The following is a 20031-nucleotide window of genomic DNA, read 5'->3' as shown; positions in this document are numbered from 1 at the left end:
ACCAGCAGATGAATGGATAAACAAAATATGGTGTGTATGTATACACACACATACAAATGGAATATTATTCAGCCATAAAGAGAAATGCAGTTCTTGATCCATGCTACAACACAGATTAACTGTGAAAACATTATGCTACGTGAAATGAGCTAGACCGAAAGGAGAAATATTGTATGATGCCACTTAGATGAAATATCTACAGCAGACAAATGCATAGAGACAAAAGTTTTATTAGTGGCTACCAGGGGCTTAGGAGAGGAGGAATGGGAATTACTGCTGAAGGGATACTGAGTTTCTGTCTGGGGTGATGTAAAACTTTTAGAAATGGGTAACGGTGATGGTTGCACAACGTGGTGAATGTAATTAATATCACTGAATTATACACCTAAAAATGGTTACAATGGCAAAATTTATGTTATACGTATTTTACCAAAATTAAAAAAAAAAAAAAGTGTACAGCACCTATTATCATTCCTCTTAAAAAGGTCTGGAATAGTTCGTCACTATCTAGGTATTTAAAAAAACACATAATGAGGAAGGCCTCTTACTCATGAATAAGGCATAGGTTACCCTCTTCTCCTAAACATCCTTAAACTGCGAGATACCTGTCTTGTGAGCTAATACAGGCAAAAATATCCATTTGAACCAGGTGAGAAGTAAAACGCTGAAGGCAGCAAGCAGCTTCCAGCAGTTACAGGAGAACTGTGAGCGAAAACATCCTACTGTCCATACTATAAAAATCTTACTACTCTGAGGTGACCCGCAGACAAAGGGACAGGACTTTCGTCTAAATGGGCATATCATTTAACCCGAAATTTCTCATGTTGTTCTTGAACACGAATTCTTATCGTAGTGTATCGATCCACAAGTGTGAAACAAGTGTGTTTTTCCCCCAGAAATACTTAGCAGGAAAACTTTGATTTCCTACTTGGTTTTCAGTTTAAATACAAGGCCTTTAAAGCAACAACTCTATAGAGAAAATCTCTTTCCAAAAAGAAAAAGGAAATATTATGCCGAAATATGATATTATGCCTCCAACTCCTTACCCCACACTGCTTCTTCCTTTTACCCAGGCAAGCATGGTCACTAGAGGTAAAAAGAGGAACAGGAGGGAAAAGAGGTAAACCCTTGGGCTCTTTTTAGTGCCTTGCCACATACTTCCCCAAACAAAGTGCCAAACTACAACCTCAATCTCACAAAGTGCTGCAACACCATTTCAAAAGATGATACATATAATAACCTAGAAAAAGAACTCCTAGAATATCATGTGTTAATTAGCAGAGTGCAAGCAATGACGTTCTAGAACAAATAAATTTCTAGACTACAACTTGATCATATGTAGGGAGAAAGACGACCCTAAAAATAAGTACATTTTGTTTCAAAGATACTAACCTGAAGGGACAAGGGGTTGCTTCCATCTTGAGCTTTAGTCCAACATGCAACTAGTTTCTCTACATTTCCCGCACAAATATAGCAGAGACATGCCTGAGTCTGCAGGAGGCTGTCGCCCTCACGTTCGAGCCTGGTTCCCAAAAGATCTACGGATCAAAAGGAAAACGAAATGAGATTATACTCCAGGCAATCTATACACGAGGTCATGAGCATCCTAATAATTTCAGAAGTATGGATTATTTTTTTTCAGCAAATTCTTCTTTGCTAAATGAATAAAAGTGGGTGCCAAACTGTATATAATAAACTATTTCATCAGATTCTATACCTAGCTGTATAATTTATGATAGTTATATTTTAAAAAACAAAAAGGAAAAATATGTAAGAAAAAACCATAATAAACTTTTTATTCCATTTTGTCACATCAGATGTTTTTGTGAACATCAGACTGAAACACGGCACATTTGAAATAAACTACTAAATGGCAGCTAGGTCTAGTATAAATTATCTGATTAAAAAAGTTAGTATCATGTAATTTTTGTATCCTCATAATACTTTGAAGCTAGAAAATGTTTTCACAATAGCTGCCTTACAGCTCTTTTTTTGCAGATAATAATTATTCTTCAGCCACCAGTTTAGTCATGACCTTTAACGGTAATTTCTACTAAAATGTTATAATTACTATTTTTATCACTGTTATATATTCTTAGTTATTATAGAGTCACAGCCCAACTCACGGCAACTCCATGCACAATCAAACAAAATGCTGCCAGGTCCTGAGCATTCCCCATGATCAACTGCTGATCAGAACACTGAGAGCCAGAGTTTTTTTTTTTTAATTGTACTTTAGATGAAGGCTTACAGAACGAACTAGCTTCTCACTGAACAGTTAGTACACATATTGTTTTATGACACTGGTTAACAACCCCATGACATGTCAACACTCTCCCTTCTCGACCTTGGGTTCCCTATTACCAGCTTTCCTATCCTCTCCTGTCTTCTAGTCCTTGTCCCTGGGCTGTTGTGCCCCTTTAGTCTCATTTTGTTTTATGGGCCTGTCTAATCTTTGCATGAAATGTGAACATCAGAAGAGACTTCATTACTGAGATAAAAGGGTATCCATGGGCCATACTCTTGGGGTTTCTCTAGTCTCAGGCTGGTAAGTCTGGACTTTTTTTTTTTTTTTTATTGTATTCAGATAAAGGTTTCAGACCCAACTAGTTTCTCATTAAACAGTTATTACACATATTGTTTTAGGACATTGGTTAACAACCCCATGACATGTCAACACTCTCCCTTCTCAACGCTGGGTTCCCTATTACCAGCTTTTCTGTCCCCTCTGCCTGGGCTGGTGTGCCCCTTTAGTCTCACTTTGTTTTATGGGCCTGTCCAATCTTTGGTTCAACGGTGAACCTCAGGAGTGACTTCATTACTGAGCTGAAAGGGTGTCCAGGGTCCACACTCTCAGGATTTCTCCAGTCTCTGTCAGGCCAGCAAGTCTGTTTTTTTTTTGTGAGTTAGAATTTTGTTCTACATTTTTCTCCAGCTCTGTCTGGGACTCTATCGTGATCCCTTTCACAGCAGTCAGTGGTGATAGCTGGGAACCATCCAGTTATACTGGACTCAGGCTGGTGGAGGCCATGGTAGTTGTGGTCCATTAGTCCTCTGGACTAATCTTACCCTTGTGTCTTTAGTTTTCTTCATTCTCCATTGCTCTCAACAGGGGTGAGACCAGTGGAGTATCTTAGAAGCCCCTCACAGTTCAAGACTCCAGATGCTACTCACCAAAGGAGAATGTAGAACATTTTCTTTATAAACTATGTTATGCCAATTTAGCTAGATGTTCCCCAAGACCATGGTCCTTATGGCCCTCAGCCCAGCAATTTGGTCCCTCAGGGAAACTGGATGTGTCTATGGAGCTTCCATGACCGTGCCTTGTACAAGTTGTACTCGCTTCCCTCATACTGTGTACTGTCTTACCCTTCACCAAACTTACCACTTACCTATTGTCAATTTAGTGTTTTCCCATCCCCACCCCTCCCCTCCTTTGTAACCATCAAAGATTGTTTTTTTTGTGTATGTAAACCTTCTCGTGAGTTTTTACAGTAGTGGTCTCATACGATATCTGTCATGATTAACTTATTTCACTCCGCAAAATGCCCTCCAGATTGATCCATGTTATGAGATGCTTTGTAGATTCATCATTGGTCTTTATCGTTGCATAGTACTCCAGTCTGTGTAAGTACCATAGTTTATCCATTCATCTGTTCTTGGGCATCTAGGTTGTTTCCATCTTTTTGCTATTGTGAACAATGCTGCAATGAACACAGGTGTGCATATGTCTATTCGTGTGACGAGTCTCCTTTCTCTAGGATACATTCCTAGGAGTGGGACTCCTGGATCATATGGTATTTCTATTTCTAGCTTTCTAAGGAAGCACCATACCGTTCTCCAAAATGGTTGTATCGTTTTGCATTATGACCAGCAGTGCATAAGAGTTCTAATCTCCCCACAGCCCCTCCAGCACTTGTTATTTCCTGTTTTTTTTGATTCGTGCGGGTAATGCCGGGGTGAGATGGTATCTCATTGTGGTTCTGATTTGCATTTCTCTAATGGCTAGTGATCCCCAGCATTTCCTTATATGTCTGTTGGCTGCTTGAATGTCTTCTTTGGTGAAGTGTCTGTTCATTTTCTTTGCTCATTTTTCAATTAACTTATTTGTCTTTTTATTGTAGAGGTGCTGGATTTTCTTGTAGATTTTAGAGATTAGACCTTTGTCTGATTTGTAATAGTCAGAATTTTTTCCCAATCTGTAGGTTCTCTTTTGGCAAAGCCTTTTGAGAAGCCTAAGTGTTAATTTTTAGAAGATCCCAGTTATTTAGCTTATCTTCTCAAGTTTTTGTGTTGTTGGTTATGGTTTGTATCCTGTTAATGCTGTGTATTAGGGCCTCTAGCATTGATCCTATTTTTTCTTCTATGAACTTTTTAGTTTTTGGCTTTATATTTAGGTATTTGATACATTTTGAATTAGTTTTTGTACACAGTGTGAAGTATGAGTCCTGTTTCATTTTTTTACAAATGGGACATCAGTTTTGCCAGCACCATTTATTAAAAAGACTCTTTTTTCCCATCTGATGGACTTTGGGCCCTTGTCAAAGATCAGGTGACCGAAGGTGGATTGATTTACATCTGGGTTCTCAATTGTGTTCCACTAGTCAATGTATTTGTTGTTGTACCAGTACCAGGTTATTTTGAGTACCGTAGCCGTATAGTAGGTTCTGATGTCAGATAGTGTGAGTCCTCCTACTTTATTCTTCTTCAATAGTGCTTTACTTATCCGGGGCTTCTTCCCTTTCCATATAAAGTTAAAGATTAGTTTTTCCATCTCTTTAAAGAATTTGTTGGTATTTGGATTGGGATCGTATTGTTTTTGTAAATCGGTTTGGGTAGAATTGTCATTTTCACAATGTTGAGTCTACCTATCCATGAACATGGTATGGTCTTCTACTTATGTAGCTCTCTCTTGGTTTCCTGCAGCAGTGTTTTGTAGTATTCTTTGTATAGGTCTTCTACATCCCTGGTTAGATTCATTGCTGAGTATTTTATTTTTTTTAGGGGCTATTATAAATGGTATTGTTTTCCTGATTTCATTTGCATCGTTCTCTTTTAGGTGTATCCAAATGATTATTGTATATCTTTTATCCTGCTACTCTGCTGAATCTACCAGTTGCAGTTTTCTCATGGAATTCTTAAGACTTTCTATGTATAGTATAGTATCATCTGCAAAACAGAGACAGTTTAACTTCTTCATTACCAATTTGGATGCCCTTAATTTCTCTTTCCTGCCCTATTGCTCTAGTTAGGACTTCTAGCACAATGGTAAATAGGAGTAGTGATATAGGGCATCCTCGTCTTGTTCATTTTCTCAAGGGGAATGTTTTCAGCCTCTCTCCATAAAGAATGATGTTGGCTGTTGGTTTTGCATAGATGCCCTTTATTATGTTGAGGAATTTCCCTTCTATACCTAGTTTTTATCAGGAATGGGTGTTGGGCTTTGTTAAATGCCTTTTCTGCATCAACTGAGATGATCGTGTGATTCTCTCCTTTCATTTATGTGGTAGATTACACTGATTGATTTTCTAACATTGAAACATCCTTGCTTATGCTGTATGAATCCTACTTGGTTGTGGTGTATTATTTTTTTTATATGATGCTGAATTCCACTGACTAGAATTTTGTTGAGAATTTTTGCATCTATCTTCATGAGAGATAATAATGTGTAATTTTCTTTTTTTCGTGGTGCCTTTGCCTGGTTTGGGTATCAGGGTTATGCTGACTTCATAGAATGAATTCTGAAGTGTTGCTTCCTTTTCTATGTTCTGAAATAGTTTGAGTAGTACCGGTGTAAACTCTTCTCTGAATGTCTGGTAGAATCCTTCAGTGAAGCTGTCTGGTCCAGGGCTTTTTTTCGTTGGGAGTTTAGTATTATTATTACCTTTTCAACCTCTTCTCTTGTCATGAGTCTGTTCAGATTTTCAACATCATTTTGTGTTAGTTTGGGTAGGTAGTGTGTTTCTAGAAATTTGTCCATTTCCTCTAGGTTTTCAGATTTGTTGGAGAATAGTTTTTCATAATACTCTATTAGGATCCTTTTTATTTCATTTGGGTCTGTTGTAATATTCCCCATTTCATTTCTTATATTAGATTATTTGCATCCTCTCCTGGTTTTCTCTTATTGGTTTGGCCTGTGGTTTGTCAATTTTGTTGATCCTTTCAAAGAACCAACTTTTGGTTCTGTTGCTTCTATTTTTTTTTTTCCAGTCTGCATTTATTTCTGCTCTGATCTTTATTATCTCCTTTCTTCTGGTGGCTGTAGGCTTTTTTGCTCTCCTCTTTCTATTTGTTCGGGTTGTACAGCTAATGTTTTGACTTTGCCCCTTTCTTCTTTTTTGATGTGTACATCTATTGCTATAAGTTGACCTCTGAGGACCGCATCTGCTGTGTCCCAAAGGTTTTGGTATGATGTGTTTTCATTCTCGTTTGACTCTAGGAATTTTTTGATTCCATCTCTGATTTCTTCTATTTCCCATTGGTTTTTAAGTAGGGTGTTATTCAGTTTCCATGTAATTGGTTTTTTTTCCTTGCTCTTCCTATGGTTAATTTCTACATTGATGTCAATGTTTTCGACTTTGTTGAGGGTTGCTCTGTGACCTAAGATATGGTCTATTCTGAAGAATGTTCCAGGTGCATTGGAAAAGAATGTACCCTTTGAAGCTGTTGGGTGGACTGTTCTATATATGTCTATGAGGTCAAGTTGGCTGACTGTACCCTTTAGTTCTTCTGTATCTTTGCTAAGTTTCTTTATAGATGTTCCATCCTTTACAGAGAGTGGTGTGTTGAAGTCTCCTAGTATTATTGTGGAACTGTTAATTTCTCTTTTCAGTCCTGTTTTATGTACTTTGGAGCCCTGTCATTGGGTGCATGGATGTTTATTGTGCTTATGTCTTGATGACAGATTGTCCCTTTAGTCATTATATAGTGCCCTTCTTTGTCTTTTATGGTAGATTTTATTTTAAAGTCTACTTTATCTGAGATTAGTATTGCCACTCCTGCTATTTTTTGGCAGCTGTTTGCTTGATACATTTTTTTCCCATCCTTTGATTTTTAATAAATTTATGTCTGTTTTCTAATGTGTGTCTCTTGTAGACAGCATATTGATGGATCCTGTTTTTTTTTTTTAATCCATTCTGCTACTGTCTCTTTATGCATGCACTTAAATCACTTACATTCAGTGTAATTGTTGATAGGTGTGAATTTATTGGTGTCATTTTATAGTAACTTTTTTTTGTGGAGCTGCCGTTTTCTCTGTTCTTACTCTCCTATGTGGTATTCATTTTGTTTGTGGATTTTTTTTTTCCACTTCTTTCGTTTTTGTAGATTTTGTTTTTACTGAGATATTATGTTTTTGTTCATTATTTTGATGAGTAGGTTTGTTAACTTTCTTTTTGGTTACCTTGAAATTTACCCTTATTTTCTCAGGTTTGAACCAGTCTATTATTACTTGGTATTGCCTTGCCTTCCTCTCCATTAGAAAGTTCTATACCTACACCACTTGTTCCCTTTTTTATCGTTCTGACATTATTGTCATTTACAGATTAACCTCTCTGGTTCCCTTCTGTAAATCTTTTGGTTTTGGATAGTCCTTGAGAGCTCATTTCCTAGGCTGGTATCTGGCTGGTACAGTCTTGTGTTCTAAATTCAGGCTGTAGTCTGATGTTGTTTGTTCTCAAATCAAAGCACTCCCTTTAATAATTCTTGTAAGAATTATTACATATTACATATTCCCTTAATTTCTGTTTATCTGGAAACGTCCTAATTTCACCATCATATTTGAACAAGAGTTTTATATTATTCTTGGTTGGCAATTTTTTTTTTTTTCCCCAAGGTTTTATATATGTCATCCCATGGCCTTCTTGCCTGCATGGTTTCTGCTGAATAATCAGAACTTAGCCTTATTGTTTCTCCTCTGTGACTTTTCATTTTTCTCAAGCTCCTGTCAGGATTCTTTCTTTGTCTTTGGTTTCAGTGAGTGTGGTTATGATATGCCTTGATGATTTTCTGTTGGGGTCTATCTTATATGGGGTTCACCGAGCTTCTTGGATGGTCGGCTTTTCATCTTTTATAATATTAGGAAGTTTTCTGTGAGCAATTCTTCAATGATCTCTGTGTTTTCTGTTTCTCCTCCTGTTCCGGAACTCCGATCACTCACCAATTTTTGCTTTTGATTGTATTCCACATAATTCTCTGGGTTTCTTCATTTTTCTTCATTCTTTTTTTAAATTTTTCCTCAGAGTTGTATCCACGTGTTCATCTTCAATTGCATTGATTCTATCTTCCATCTTTTCAAACCTGCTCCTCAGCCCTTCTATAACACTGTCCATTTCCAAAATCTTGTTTATCTTTTGGATTTCTAATTGCTGTTTTTGTATGATTTCTACTTGTAGAATTTATTTTGGTATTTTGTTCCTGTATTATTTTTCTGAATTCTCCCATTTTTTTGGTCTATATTTGTCATGAATTTGTCTATTTTTTCCTCATTTCTGTCTGCTTTTTTGCTTCGATTCTTGAATAGCCAAATATTAGCGATCTGAATTCCCTATCAGTTAGTTTTACTGCCTTTTCTTCTACTGGAAAGTCATCAGGTGTTTTATTTTGGATGCCTACTGGAACCATCCTGTCCTGCTTTTTTATATGTTTTGATATTGTCTACTGTCTTCAGGACATTCAGTAGTTATTTTCTTCATCTATTGATCACAGATTTATTTTGTCCTGCTTTTTTGTTTTATTTGTTTACGTCTGAGCAGGTGGGTTGTGCATTCTTTGTTGTTTGCTCGTCTGTGGTCATGATACTTTTCACCTCCTTGTTCGATGGGCAAGGCCAGTCGCTCAGCTATGGTGCAGGGCAGGTCCAGCTGAAGGGGAGGGGCTGAGATGGGCTGCGTACAGCACGTAGTATGGTTGATATGGTGGGCCAGGAATCAGAGAAGGGCAGGTTCTGGCAGGCTGTGCCTGTGCTGCTCGGGGGGGGTGATATTCAGTGTAGAGTGCAGGTAGGCAGGAAGGAGTGGGGGAGTTGTGTGGAGCTAAGATGGGTATGGGGAAGAGTGGAGAGAGGTGAGAGAAACAGGAGCCAAAAGGAAAGAAACAAGTACTAAGGGAGCTTTCCACTGGAGTGGAGAGAGGAGAAACTGAGAAATGGAGAAAAACAAAAAGGAATAAAAAAAAGAAAAAAAAAAATAAAGAAAGAAAGAAAAATTAGAAAAAGAGAGCCCCCAGGAATCCCACCAGTACAGCTGCAAAGACCAGGGAAGTGGCTCCCAAGCCACACAGTACAGCCTGGCTAGAATGGGTAGAGGTGTCACACAGCAGCAGGTATTCAGGAGACAGGAAAAGAAGGTAAATATAGAGAAACAAGAACCCAAGATATAAAGGAAAAGAAAAAAAAAAAATGTCCCTCAGGGATCCTACTGGCATAGCAACACAGACAGGGGCAATGGCTCCCAAGCCGCACAGTACACCCCGGCTAGTAGGGGATCCCAAGCTGCAAATAAAACAAAATAAACCAACAAAGAAAAGAAAAAAAACAACCCCCCCCACCCCATGCAAGAAAAAAGCCCCAGGTTTCCCACCAATGTGGTGGCGCAGACCAGGGAAGCAGTTCCCCAGTCAAGCAGTGCTTCACAGTCTTTTTAGAAGCAAAGGTGGCACACAGAGCAAGGTGTTCCAGAGAAAGGAGGGGGAGGTTGTGAGAGGTGCTAAAGAAACCAACAGAAGCAGAAAAAAGCAACACCAACAACAAACAAATGGCACTCAGGAAGACAGACAGTGTGGGTGGGACAAATCCAAGTGGCATGGGGCTAAAGCGAGTGCCTCCTGGCCAAGAGACTGTGGCCAGTGGGAAGCAGAAGAGGCCGAGCAGGGAAGAAGAAAGGTGAGGAGTGGGAAAGTATATATCGCTGGTTACTAGGTCTCCTGCTGGGACCTCTGTGACACTCCTTTCCCATACTGCCTGTCTGCTGATCTCCAGTGTGGGCAGGGTGAATCCAAGCAGCATGGACCCTGCACTTCCCAGCCAGCTGAGCTACTGCAGTCAGCTATGAAGCAGGGGGTGGTTGAGCAGGGGGGAGGAGGATAGGGGGTGGAAAACATATATCACTGTTACTGGGTGTAGTGTCTCCTGCTGGTATCTCCGTGAAGCTGGCGCTTTCATCTATAATGCCCTGTTGGCTCCACCCTCCTGATCCAGAGTTTTCACTGGCTGATTTTTTGAAAGCCTTTCTTCTTTGTTTCAAACTAACATTTATTACCTGAGAGCTGTTTATTATGCAACATTTTACAGATGAGTTAACTGAGGATCAAAAAATAATTTTTCTTAGGTCATACACTTAATTGTAGGCAAGGACGAGATTCCAATCCCAGTCTATCTGAAACTCAAATCATTAAACAATATTTTTACAAATAATGAATAGGTATGGAGAAGTAATGTATTTAGGAATTCTGAGAAAAGTATTCAAATAACTTCTTTTTTCTATTTGTGATTAGTAGGTTAACAAAAATAAAATTTGTCATTAATTTTATTTGAAATACACCACGCCGTATTTGTAATGTATTAAATATAAAGTTCATTTTCTTACCACAGAGGGCTGAAAATTCATCTGGTTTAGCGTAAGTCAATACCGCAGCTAAAGCCTCTCTCCAGTTGTTAAGGTCACAAGACTCAACAATCTCTTTCCAGTTCTTCATCACCACTGCAGTGATCAGCTTGGGAAAAGAAAACAAAGGATAAGAATTAATGCCTTTTATGTATTAATAAAAATTTTAACTGTGGCTATTTAATCCTATCTTTTTTAAAAACTGTTATTCATAGTATTTTTTGCAGAATGAAGCAGCAGCAAAGTGTAGTATATCTTTGAACCAGCTGAAATAATATATATTATTTTTCCTTCCCCACCAAAAAAAAAAAAAAAAAACCCACACAAACATATTTTATAAAGTGCTGAGAAGGAAAAGTAACAATTAGCTTTATCAAGAAGGAAAATGCACTGCAGGCCAAGGGAACAATAAACGCCGAGTCCCAAGGGAGAAAGAACATGGAATGTGTGAAGAACTGGGACAGCCAGTGTGGCTAAAATACAACGGGTGGGAGTGACATGAGATGAGGCTGAGGAGGATAATAGGAACTCACTGCTGGTGGGACTGAATACTGGTATAACTTTTATAGAAAGTAATTTAATAATATCAAACAGGAGCTATAAAAATGTTCAAATCCTCTGCCCCAGAAATTCTGGTGCTAGGAATTCAGCCTAATTCAACAATCAGAAATTTGCATAAATCTTTAAGCACAAACCAAAAGAAAGAAAAACCAAACCCATTGCCGCTGAGTTGATCCCAACTCATAGCGACCCTATAGGACAGAGTGGAGCTGCCCCATAGGATTTCCAGGGAGTGGCTGGTGGATTCAAACTGTGGTCCTTTTGGTTAGCAGCCAAGTTTTTCACCACTGCGCCAAGGAGGGTGTTTATCACTGTGTTATCTTTATTAATAAAATACTGGAAACTAAACATAGAAATACAAGAGAATACAATCTTACTGTAGAATATTACAGAGCAATTTAAAATTTTTGTAAGAACTTTTAATGATGTGGGAAAATGCTCATGATGTAAATTAACAACATCAAGAAACAAAACCACACATAAAGATATACGATCCTGATTCTGATAAAAAAAATTCTACAGATACATACAAAGGAGTATGGAAAGATACACACCAATCTGATGGCAGAATTATGGAATGTCAAAAATTTTATCTTTAAATTTTTCTATGCTTTAACTTTTCTATAATGAAATACAAAAAGTATTTTAAATTATACATGCAAAGGACAAAAATTGGAATAATCACACCAAAATGCCAACAATGACTATTTCTGGGTCATGGAATTAAAAACGAACTTTTGATCTTTACTGTTTTCTGCATTTCAATTTTTTATAATAAGTTTATCACTTTTATAATAAAAAATAAATGTGATTACTTATCGGTTTAATCGTTTAAAAATAAACTGTTGGTTTATCTTTAAAATAACATACCCTGGTAATTTTGCTTTGGGATTTTGCAAAGTATTTTTTCTGGGTTCGAGCCAAGAGTTCTTGTCCACCTGCTATGGCCAGTATAATGGCATCTGCCATGCGGTTATCATGTAAACAAAGGTCAACGGCACTCTCAAAGTTACCTGTCAGCAAAGCCTGAGTAATTAAACCATCAATATCTGCAACAAGGAAACATAATACACCCAAGTTAAATAAGGTTTTTTTGTTACCAAAAAAAAAAAAAAAAAAAAACACAGACTACACACACACAACAGAGAATGCAATGCAAATTTCTGAATAATGTTAATGGTAGATTAACTTCCAACACAAGCTGCTGATATTTATAAAAGAGATCTGTGGGAGTATACTGAGAGATATATAAAATAACACATTTTCTGGACTGCTTGAATTGGATTAATTAAGATCATTACATAGTTTCCATCACTTAGGTCTGACAGAAACAACCATCACTTCCAGGGCACTGATTACGTATACTAAACGCTAACTGAGTTCTTCCTTATCATCTTTCTACCACCTTTGACAGAACATTTCTAACTTAAATTTAGGGATTATTTGTTATGCTTTCGACTGGTTTTTAAGGAAAAAAAAAAAAAATCAACACCAACAGGTACTTACCCTCACTGATAGAAATATTAAATGTTCCTGCAGCTGAGGGTAAAAATTCAGATTCTTGTTTTTCCTCTTTAATTCTCTAAAGGGATGGAAAGGGTAGCAATTTAGCTAGAATAAAACAATGAAATAATTTACTGGTAAAACAAACCTATACATGATTATGGAAAATAAAACTCACCTACTGACTAGATGACACTCTAAGTCCAGAAAAGTTCTCAGATCCAAGTTTTCAATAAGATATATAACCTCCCTAAGTATTAATTCCCATGATATAATCATAAATAAAATATGTCATCAGGAATAATGTAAAAAAATTTAAGTGTAAAGAAAAAAAATTAAGTGCGCATGTCCATTACTGGTAGCTCAGAAATTATTTAAGCTGAAGAATCTTTATTTTCTAAGATACATCAATTAAGAGTGACTTAAAACATGTAAAATGTGCATTTTTTAATCATACCATATTTAGATTTTAAAACAACCCTGCTTCTACACATCCTAAAATTCCTATGTAGTAGGTTTAGTTATACGGTCTTTTTATTTTAACTGAATCAGTCATGGAAAAAAATCACTAGATGTCCTTAGTATAAAAGCAATACAAACAGCTTGCTTATGAACATACTCAAATTCAACTATACATTGTGTTCTCTCTAATTAGTCCAACTTGGAATGGCAGGAAGGTCTAGTAAAAATATGTGTAATTCTGCTATCAATTTAAGACTACTTGCAAGGCTGATTAAAAACAAATTCAATATTTTCTTTAGAAAAAAAGAGATGAGACGCATTTCACTGGTGAATACTTTAAATGCTTTATCTCTCACACACAGAAATTCAAAAAAAAAAATATCCAAGAGATTAGGGAATTTTTAAATAATAATTTAGCTTTCTTACACGAGATAAAATATCTTCTGTGCTTGTGTTACCTAGACATCTGAATGTAAGCTCCTAGTATTCAAGGTCAGGGGCACTTCTGGACTGGGAAATTTTAGTGCAGAGCATAATGCCTAATTAAATAATGCCTAATTAACACTGACCATTACAGGAGAACAACTATAACCCTAATTCCGTTTCCCCAAGTAAAGAGAAGCATTTAGGAATTTATAAACTCAAGTAGAAAAATTGACATTATTAAGGTATTCACTTTAAGGAATACACCAGAGGTAATGATCTGACTATACTCACCAACAAGCATAACAAAAAAAAGTACTTTTCCTTCTTCTAACTCAGTATTTTTCAAACTTGCTTTCTAAAAACAACAACAAACCTTTATTTATGGACTTCTGAAATATATATAATAAAATGTATTGAATACTTTTTAATACGTAAGCTACTATGTTTGATAAATAATAGTACTATTAAGGAGAAAATTTTTTCAAGCACTCTGAAACTACACATTGATGACTACTGTTTTTATAAATATTTACTATTCTTACCTATTAAATTTATGAGTGTCTTTTCAAATGCTCTTCTATTTGATAACACAGTTAATCTAACTGTACATGATTAAAAGTACGTTTCTTTAACATGGCCTAATACGGATAAACTTTTTGGCAAGGTTTTATCGCTATCCTTTATTCCTTTGTTAAATAAATGCTAGGAGCTCTACTTCTAACGGAAATGTTTTTTATAGTTATCTTATAATAGTCTAAATTTACTGATGAATTATTTTTATAATTTCACAAAAGATTTTAAGAAACATTCTACAAAATCAGGATATCCCCACACCACAAAGAACATTGAAAAAGTCAGAGTGAGATGAGAAACAAGAACTTGCTGATCACTTTTCCAAGATGAAATGCAATTAGAAAGCAAGAAAAGGAAGTTACAGAATTATATATTAGTGGTTTAAAAAAAAACAAAATTAAAAGGAAAAAATTAGTAACACAATACTGTGTTCAAGGACTCTTTTTAACTACAAAATTGCCAGATAGGACTCAAAGCTAGTTTATAGCAAAGCATGACAGTTTAGTGAAGTATTCTTGGACCCGAAGTTTAGAACTAACTCAGAGTGGTCCCTAAATACTAACGCATCAAGGAAAAAAACATTAACTTTACATGCAATGCAATGTGGATTCCCAAACAAAATCTGTTTTCAGTTTGATATCCTGATATCTATCTACCAAATTAAGCCCAACTCACCTCAACTGTTAATTTTAAAACATTTAATCCAGAAGCTAGGCCAAAAAACTAAAGCGTTCAGAGATGATACTTCTCTCAGTTTAGATAAACAGATTCCTACCCTAGACATTTATAAGAAAGTAATATACTCCAACTGTACTTTCGAAGAAGTAGTCAAGATAACTTTCCCTATTTCAATGTTAAGCAATTCTGAGATACATAAGTGTATATTTGTCCAATATAATTAAAAGTGAAAATAAATAAATAAATAAGTACCTCTCCCAAGAGCTGCTCTTCAGCAGCAGGGCTTTCCTCCCCATCACTCTGTGCTACTTGGTCAGAGTCTTTAAGAGCCTTTGGTACACAAAACAATTACAGACGAAGTTGAAGAATGTAGCATTAAAAAGTTATTAGTGAACAAGGAAGATAAAAGACCCAACCAACAACATTCAGAGCTAGTTTAATCATAAGAAGCAGTATTGAGCAATTTTATTTGAGAAAAACCACTAGAGGAAAAGCAAAGAGCAATATTGTTAACACCTTCCCTTTCTTTCCTACCAAATATCCCTCAACAACAAAGATCTTTACCTTAATTCAGAAACCTATCCTGATCAATCATTGATTTAGTTTTTCTTCTTTTGCGAAACTCAAACACTTCAAGAGAAAAGAAGGCTCTACCAGCTAAACTGAGAATTATCATTAAAATGAGAATTATTAATTTACTAAAATATCTAGAAGCATTTACTTTTACACAGTTAAACAACAGAAGAAACACATTTCTTATTTCTTCATCATTCTTCTTATTTGTTATGACCCAAACCAATATTTTAGAATGCAGATATTTTTAAAGGCCTTCTTACCACATCAGGTCCATCCATTTTGTTCAAGGCCAAAGCAATCTGGAATAAAAATAACAACTCAACTACTAAATGGAATTCTATTTCAGGGTACACAGAAAATGTTCACCTCTCTTGCTCCATTCTCACTGACAAAATTCACAAAAGTTCAGATGACGGATAGTGTGCTTAAGAAATATCTGTGCAGAACTGGTTCTCAATAGTTCTAGTTTCATTCGCATGGAGTTCTACTGCTGAGATGCTATCCCACTCTGCTGTTCACTCACAAAACTAATCTCAAAAAACAAACACATTCTCTTCTACTTTGTTTCAAATAAATTAACTATAACTAATTTAAAAAAATATTTCTTCAGGTACTCATTATGGAAAGAACTGCTATTAGAAGTATTCTTATAATCAGATTCTATTTCCGCATTTTTGCTATCAGGCATGCAGCAAAACCTTCATATTAATCTCTTGCAAATCTAAAAAAGTTATAGCACCAACTTTAGACTAATAATAAAGTTAAATGTAAAAACTCTGAAGAATCGGCAAAGACAAACAGCCAGGAAGCAGTGGGACTGTGATGTGACCCTAATTAGATCTATATGACTTGAAAGGGGTACTAATCTTCAGTGTGCATGGCACTGCCTAGAGTGCAAAGTAAACAACCTGTACCAGATACACAACTCTGAAATACTACAGGAAACTTTAGTCATTTTCAAAGACTGAGGATGAGCTAACACAGTAAATGAACCTAAACTATTTCCTTCAACGTTTTCCAACGTCAGGGTGTCTTTACTGTGGTTGTTGATGTTGATGTGAACAGTGTGGAATAACAAAAACATGGTCTCTTTAAGAGAAGAAAACCATAAAATTAGAGTATGATTTCCCCTTTCTAAAACGGAATCTTAATAAACTACTCCTGCTCTAGAGCTTGTTAGCTGGACCAAGTAAGCTAAGATAGAGAACTCCAGTTTACATTTTCCTATGCTTTGCGTTTGTCTCAGAAGTTATATCCTTCCTCTCTCCATTCAAGCTTCAAAGAGATAAACACCTTCAAATGTTCAATATCCACCACCTGTATCTTTTTAAAAAGAAAATTCCAACCTCAATGCCTGTATTAGCATTTTAGAGAACTACATCAAACTTTCTTGGCGCCCGTAAACCAGTTGCCATTGAGCTGACTCTGACTCATGATGACTCTGTCACAGTAAAACTGTGCTCACAGGGTTTTCAGTGGCTGATTTTTCAGAAGTAGACTGCCAAGCCTTTCATCTAAGGTGTTCCTGGGTGGGCCTGAACTTCATCCTTTTGGTTAGCAGCCAAATGTTCTAACCATTTGCACAACTCAGGGACTCCATTATGCCGTTATTTTAATAACTCAGTAATTGTTTTGCAGAGTTCTTGGGCCAAAAGAAATGCCTTATAGTTTTGTTTATTAAGTAGTTAGGTTCGAACAACTTCATAGTAGTAGTTAGTGTGGTATCTGGCAGATGTTACTTTACCGTTGAAAAATTCGTGCCCCTGCAAATTCCTGTGGCACCCCAGGGCACCTGAACACATGGTTTGAGAATTGTGGACTAAAGGCATAAACACAGATAAAATGGAAAATCGAAAGAACTTAAATAATACCCTATTCTTTATCACTTAAGCTATAGTGAACACAGAGTGACCTTCAACAGTTTATCTCTCTTTCCCCCCAGGGTCGCTGGTTGTACAACCTTATTAAAATCTGTATTATTTCCAGTGGTTGAGGCTCACAGTTTCTAATCTTTCAAGGTCCAGTTCTCCCTGACATAATTCTTTAAATCAAGCTTGAATTAAAGGTGCTTCTGGTCAGTTAAGTGCTCAACTACTAGCCAAAAGGCTGGCAGTTCAAAACCACCTAGAAGCACCTTGGAAGAGAGGCCTGAAGGTCTGCTTCCAAAAGGTCACAGCCTTAAAAACCCTATGGAGTAGTTCTGCTCTGCACACATGGGGTCACCATGAGTTGGAATTGACTCACCAGCAACTAACAACAAAAACAACTGGTGGCTTTAAACCCAGGTAAATGTGGAGTTTCACATTTAACGATATGTGTTCAAAATTTTGGCAACCGAGCACATGCTTTTATTAAATGTTTACTGACTGAGATGATCTGGATAAAAATTTATTTAAAAAATGCATACTACATAAATGTTTTATTTGCATAAGCACCACAGCCATTTCACCTCCAAAAATTTACCTTCTTTCCTAGGTCTTCTTTTCTGTATCCTAGAAGTTCAAGGTATTTTCCACGAGAGTCATCCTCAAAGTTTACCTTTTAAAAAAGACATACTCTTGAAAATAAAAGACTTGCCTTTAAAGGCCTAATTTTTATAACAATTAAATAAATCGCAAGTACAATCATTATACATATCTAAAGCCTATTATTATCAATTAGAAACCTTACTATGAGAAAAAACCCAAAGAATATTTTTTTGCTTGAATAAGTTATTTTTCCAATATAACTTATTTAATATAATAGTAATCAATTATTTCTGGTTGAATAAAGCTTATTTTTGAACCATAATTTTTATAAACACAAACTAACTCATGTCCATAAACTATATGCATGCAACATTCTCACTATGTGGAACATCCAGTGTCCTGAAATCTCTTTCCCCAAATTAATAATTACAAAATATAAAAATAAATTCTGTAATTGTAGAATTTAAGCCCATTATTAATTATATTCAAGATCTTTTTGGAAAATTCTGTATATAAAACAGACATTGCAGTGGAAGCAAAATAACCAACCAGGAAATTTTATTTGTTATTCTACTGTCATAAATGTGACCCAGTAAAAGGAATTTTTTTCTCTCTTTTTTGGGGGGAGAGATAATGCTTTTTTTTTTTTTAATTATACTTTAGATGAAGGTTTACAGAACAAACCAGCTTCTCATTAAACAGTTAGTACACATATTGTTTTATGGCATTAGTTAACAACATCAAGACATGTCAACACTCTCCCTTCTCAACCTTAGGTTCCCCGTTAACCAGCTTTCCTGTCCCCTCCTACCTTCTAGTGCTTGCCCCTGGGCTGGTGTGCCCCTTTAATCTCATTTTGTTTTATGGGCCCGTCTAATCTTTGGCTGAAGGTGAATCTCTCTCTTTTTAAAGGCAAGATAAGAACTGCCCCCACCCTCTTCCCTCTTTTCCCATTTCCTTAACCGAATCTATTATAAAAATTAAATATTCTATGTTCTAATTTTAAAATGGGTCCACTGAAAATTACCTCTCACCTAAATACATTTAATACGTTGTTTATTGCTTATTTTAAAAAAGTACTTCATATTCCAAAGCAGATATAGAAGAATTCCTGACATACAAAGCTAGGCAATGTGCTCTTTGTGAGGTTTCTTAAATTTCAAAGGTTCCTGAAATCATACTCTTTCAATTGTTTCTTTAATGAATGCAATTGGGAACAGTTAAGTTTGCAAATAATGAAGCGAAAGTTTTAAATACCAACGGTAATTACCTTCAAAAAAGACCACACATTTTTCTCAAACTCAGTCTGAGATGCTTCAATTTTTTTCTGACAATAACTGACAAATCCTTGTGACTGCACGACTTGCTGAAGTTGGTCAGATCGGCTGAGGAATTCTTTTTCTGTTACAACTTGGCTAATGAACACTTGGTGGTGGTGCTGCTGCTGCTCAGCTCCCTGCTGAGACAGTATTTTGACATTCTCAAAGGTAACCAGTTTGCCTCCAAACTATAAAAGAATAAACAAATGAATATAATCAGTTTGAACCACAAGGATGTGGCAAAAAAAAGTGCAATGGAAATCTGTTAAAGAACAGACTGAAGCCTAAACGTATAAAAATTAGAATAAAATTAGCTGATACACTCTCCCACGCACCGCAATCTGGCCTCCGCAAAAAACAAACCAAACCCGTTACCATCAGGTCAATTCCGGCTCGTGCCAACCCTATAGGACAGAGTAGAACTGCCCCATAGGGTTTCCAAGGAGCAGCTGAGCTCTTAACCACTGTGCCACCAGGGCTCCAACCTTCAATTACTCTCTTGTTCTGCACACAATCCACCTTCTAGATACATATATTATTGACTGTGCCCCTAAATTTCACTGACTTGTTTTTACTACCTTCCACATACTCAATGCTACTTATCTTCCAAGGCTCAGCAAATGCCACCTCTCCATAAATCTTTCTCAGATGCCTTCAGCACATTATATACGTATCTTTTGATTCAACTTTTAGCTATGTGTACTTGTCTCACCTAAGTTGTTTTAGGGCAGGCCCTGTGTCTGCTTTATTCTTGTATCTCTTATAATACCTACTACGTTACCTTTTACATGGCAAGTAGATAGTTAATATCATAAAAAATAAATTTAGGGGAAGAAGGAAACAGGACTAAATTCGGTTCTTCAC

The 20031-nt window shown here is 36.3% G+C and overlaps 1 protein-coding gene across 20 annotated transcripts in view; it reads right to left on the bottom strand.

Annotated features, from left to right (window-relative positions):
• The window catches only part of SEC31A (SEC31 homolog A, COPII coat complex component), an 83196-nt gene that overhangs the window by 36624 nt on the left and 26541 nt on the right, over positions 1-20031 (bottom strand). For 14 of the 20 annotated variants that reach the window (XM_010594099.3, XM_023553312.2, XM_023553314.2 and 11 more), the window contains exons 11-18: positions 19119-19355; positions 17844-17918; positions 15641-15679; positions 15057-15134; positions 12669-12744; positions 12033-12211; positions 10584-10710; positions 1393-1538 (exon numbers count right to left, since the gene is read on the bottom strand). In XM_010594099.3, the coding sequence (XP_010592401.1) occupies positions 1393-1538; positions 10584-10710; positions 12033-12211; positions 12669-12744; positions 15057-15134; positions 15641-15679; positions 17844-17918; positions 19119-19355 (957 nt within the window). The remainder of the gene's footprint in view (positions 1-1392; positions 1539-10583; positions 10711-12032; positions 12212-12668; positions 12745-15056; positions 15135-15640; positions 15680-17843; positions 17919-19118; positions 19356-20031) is intronic. The other 6 variants (XM_010594103.3, XM_064285654.1, XM_064285655.1 and 3 more) reach the window with 1 other exon arrangement.

Source organism: Loxodonta africana, chromosome 5, assembly GCF_030014295.1.
Source record: "Loxodonta africana isolate mLoxAfr1 chromosome 5, mLoxAfr1.hap2, whole genome shotgun sequence".
NCBI lineage: Eukaryota > Metazoa > Chordata > Mammalia > Proboscidea > Elephantidae > Loxodonta > Loxodonta africana.
Note: the sequence above shows the minus strand (reverse complement) of the source record. Positions and strands in the feature narration are given on the sequence as shown.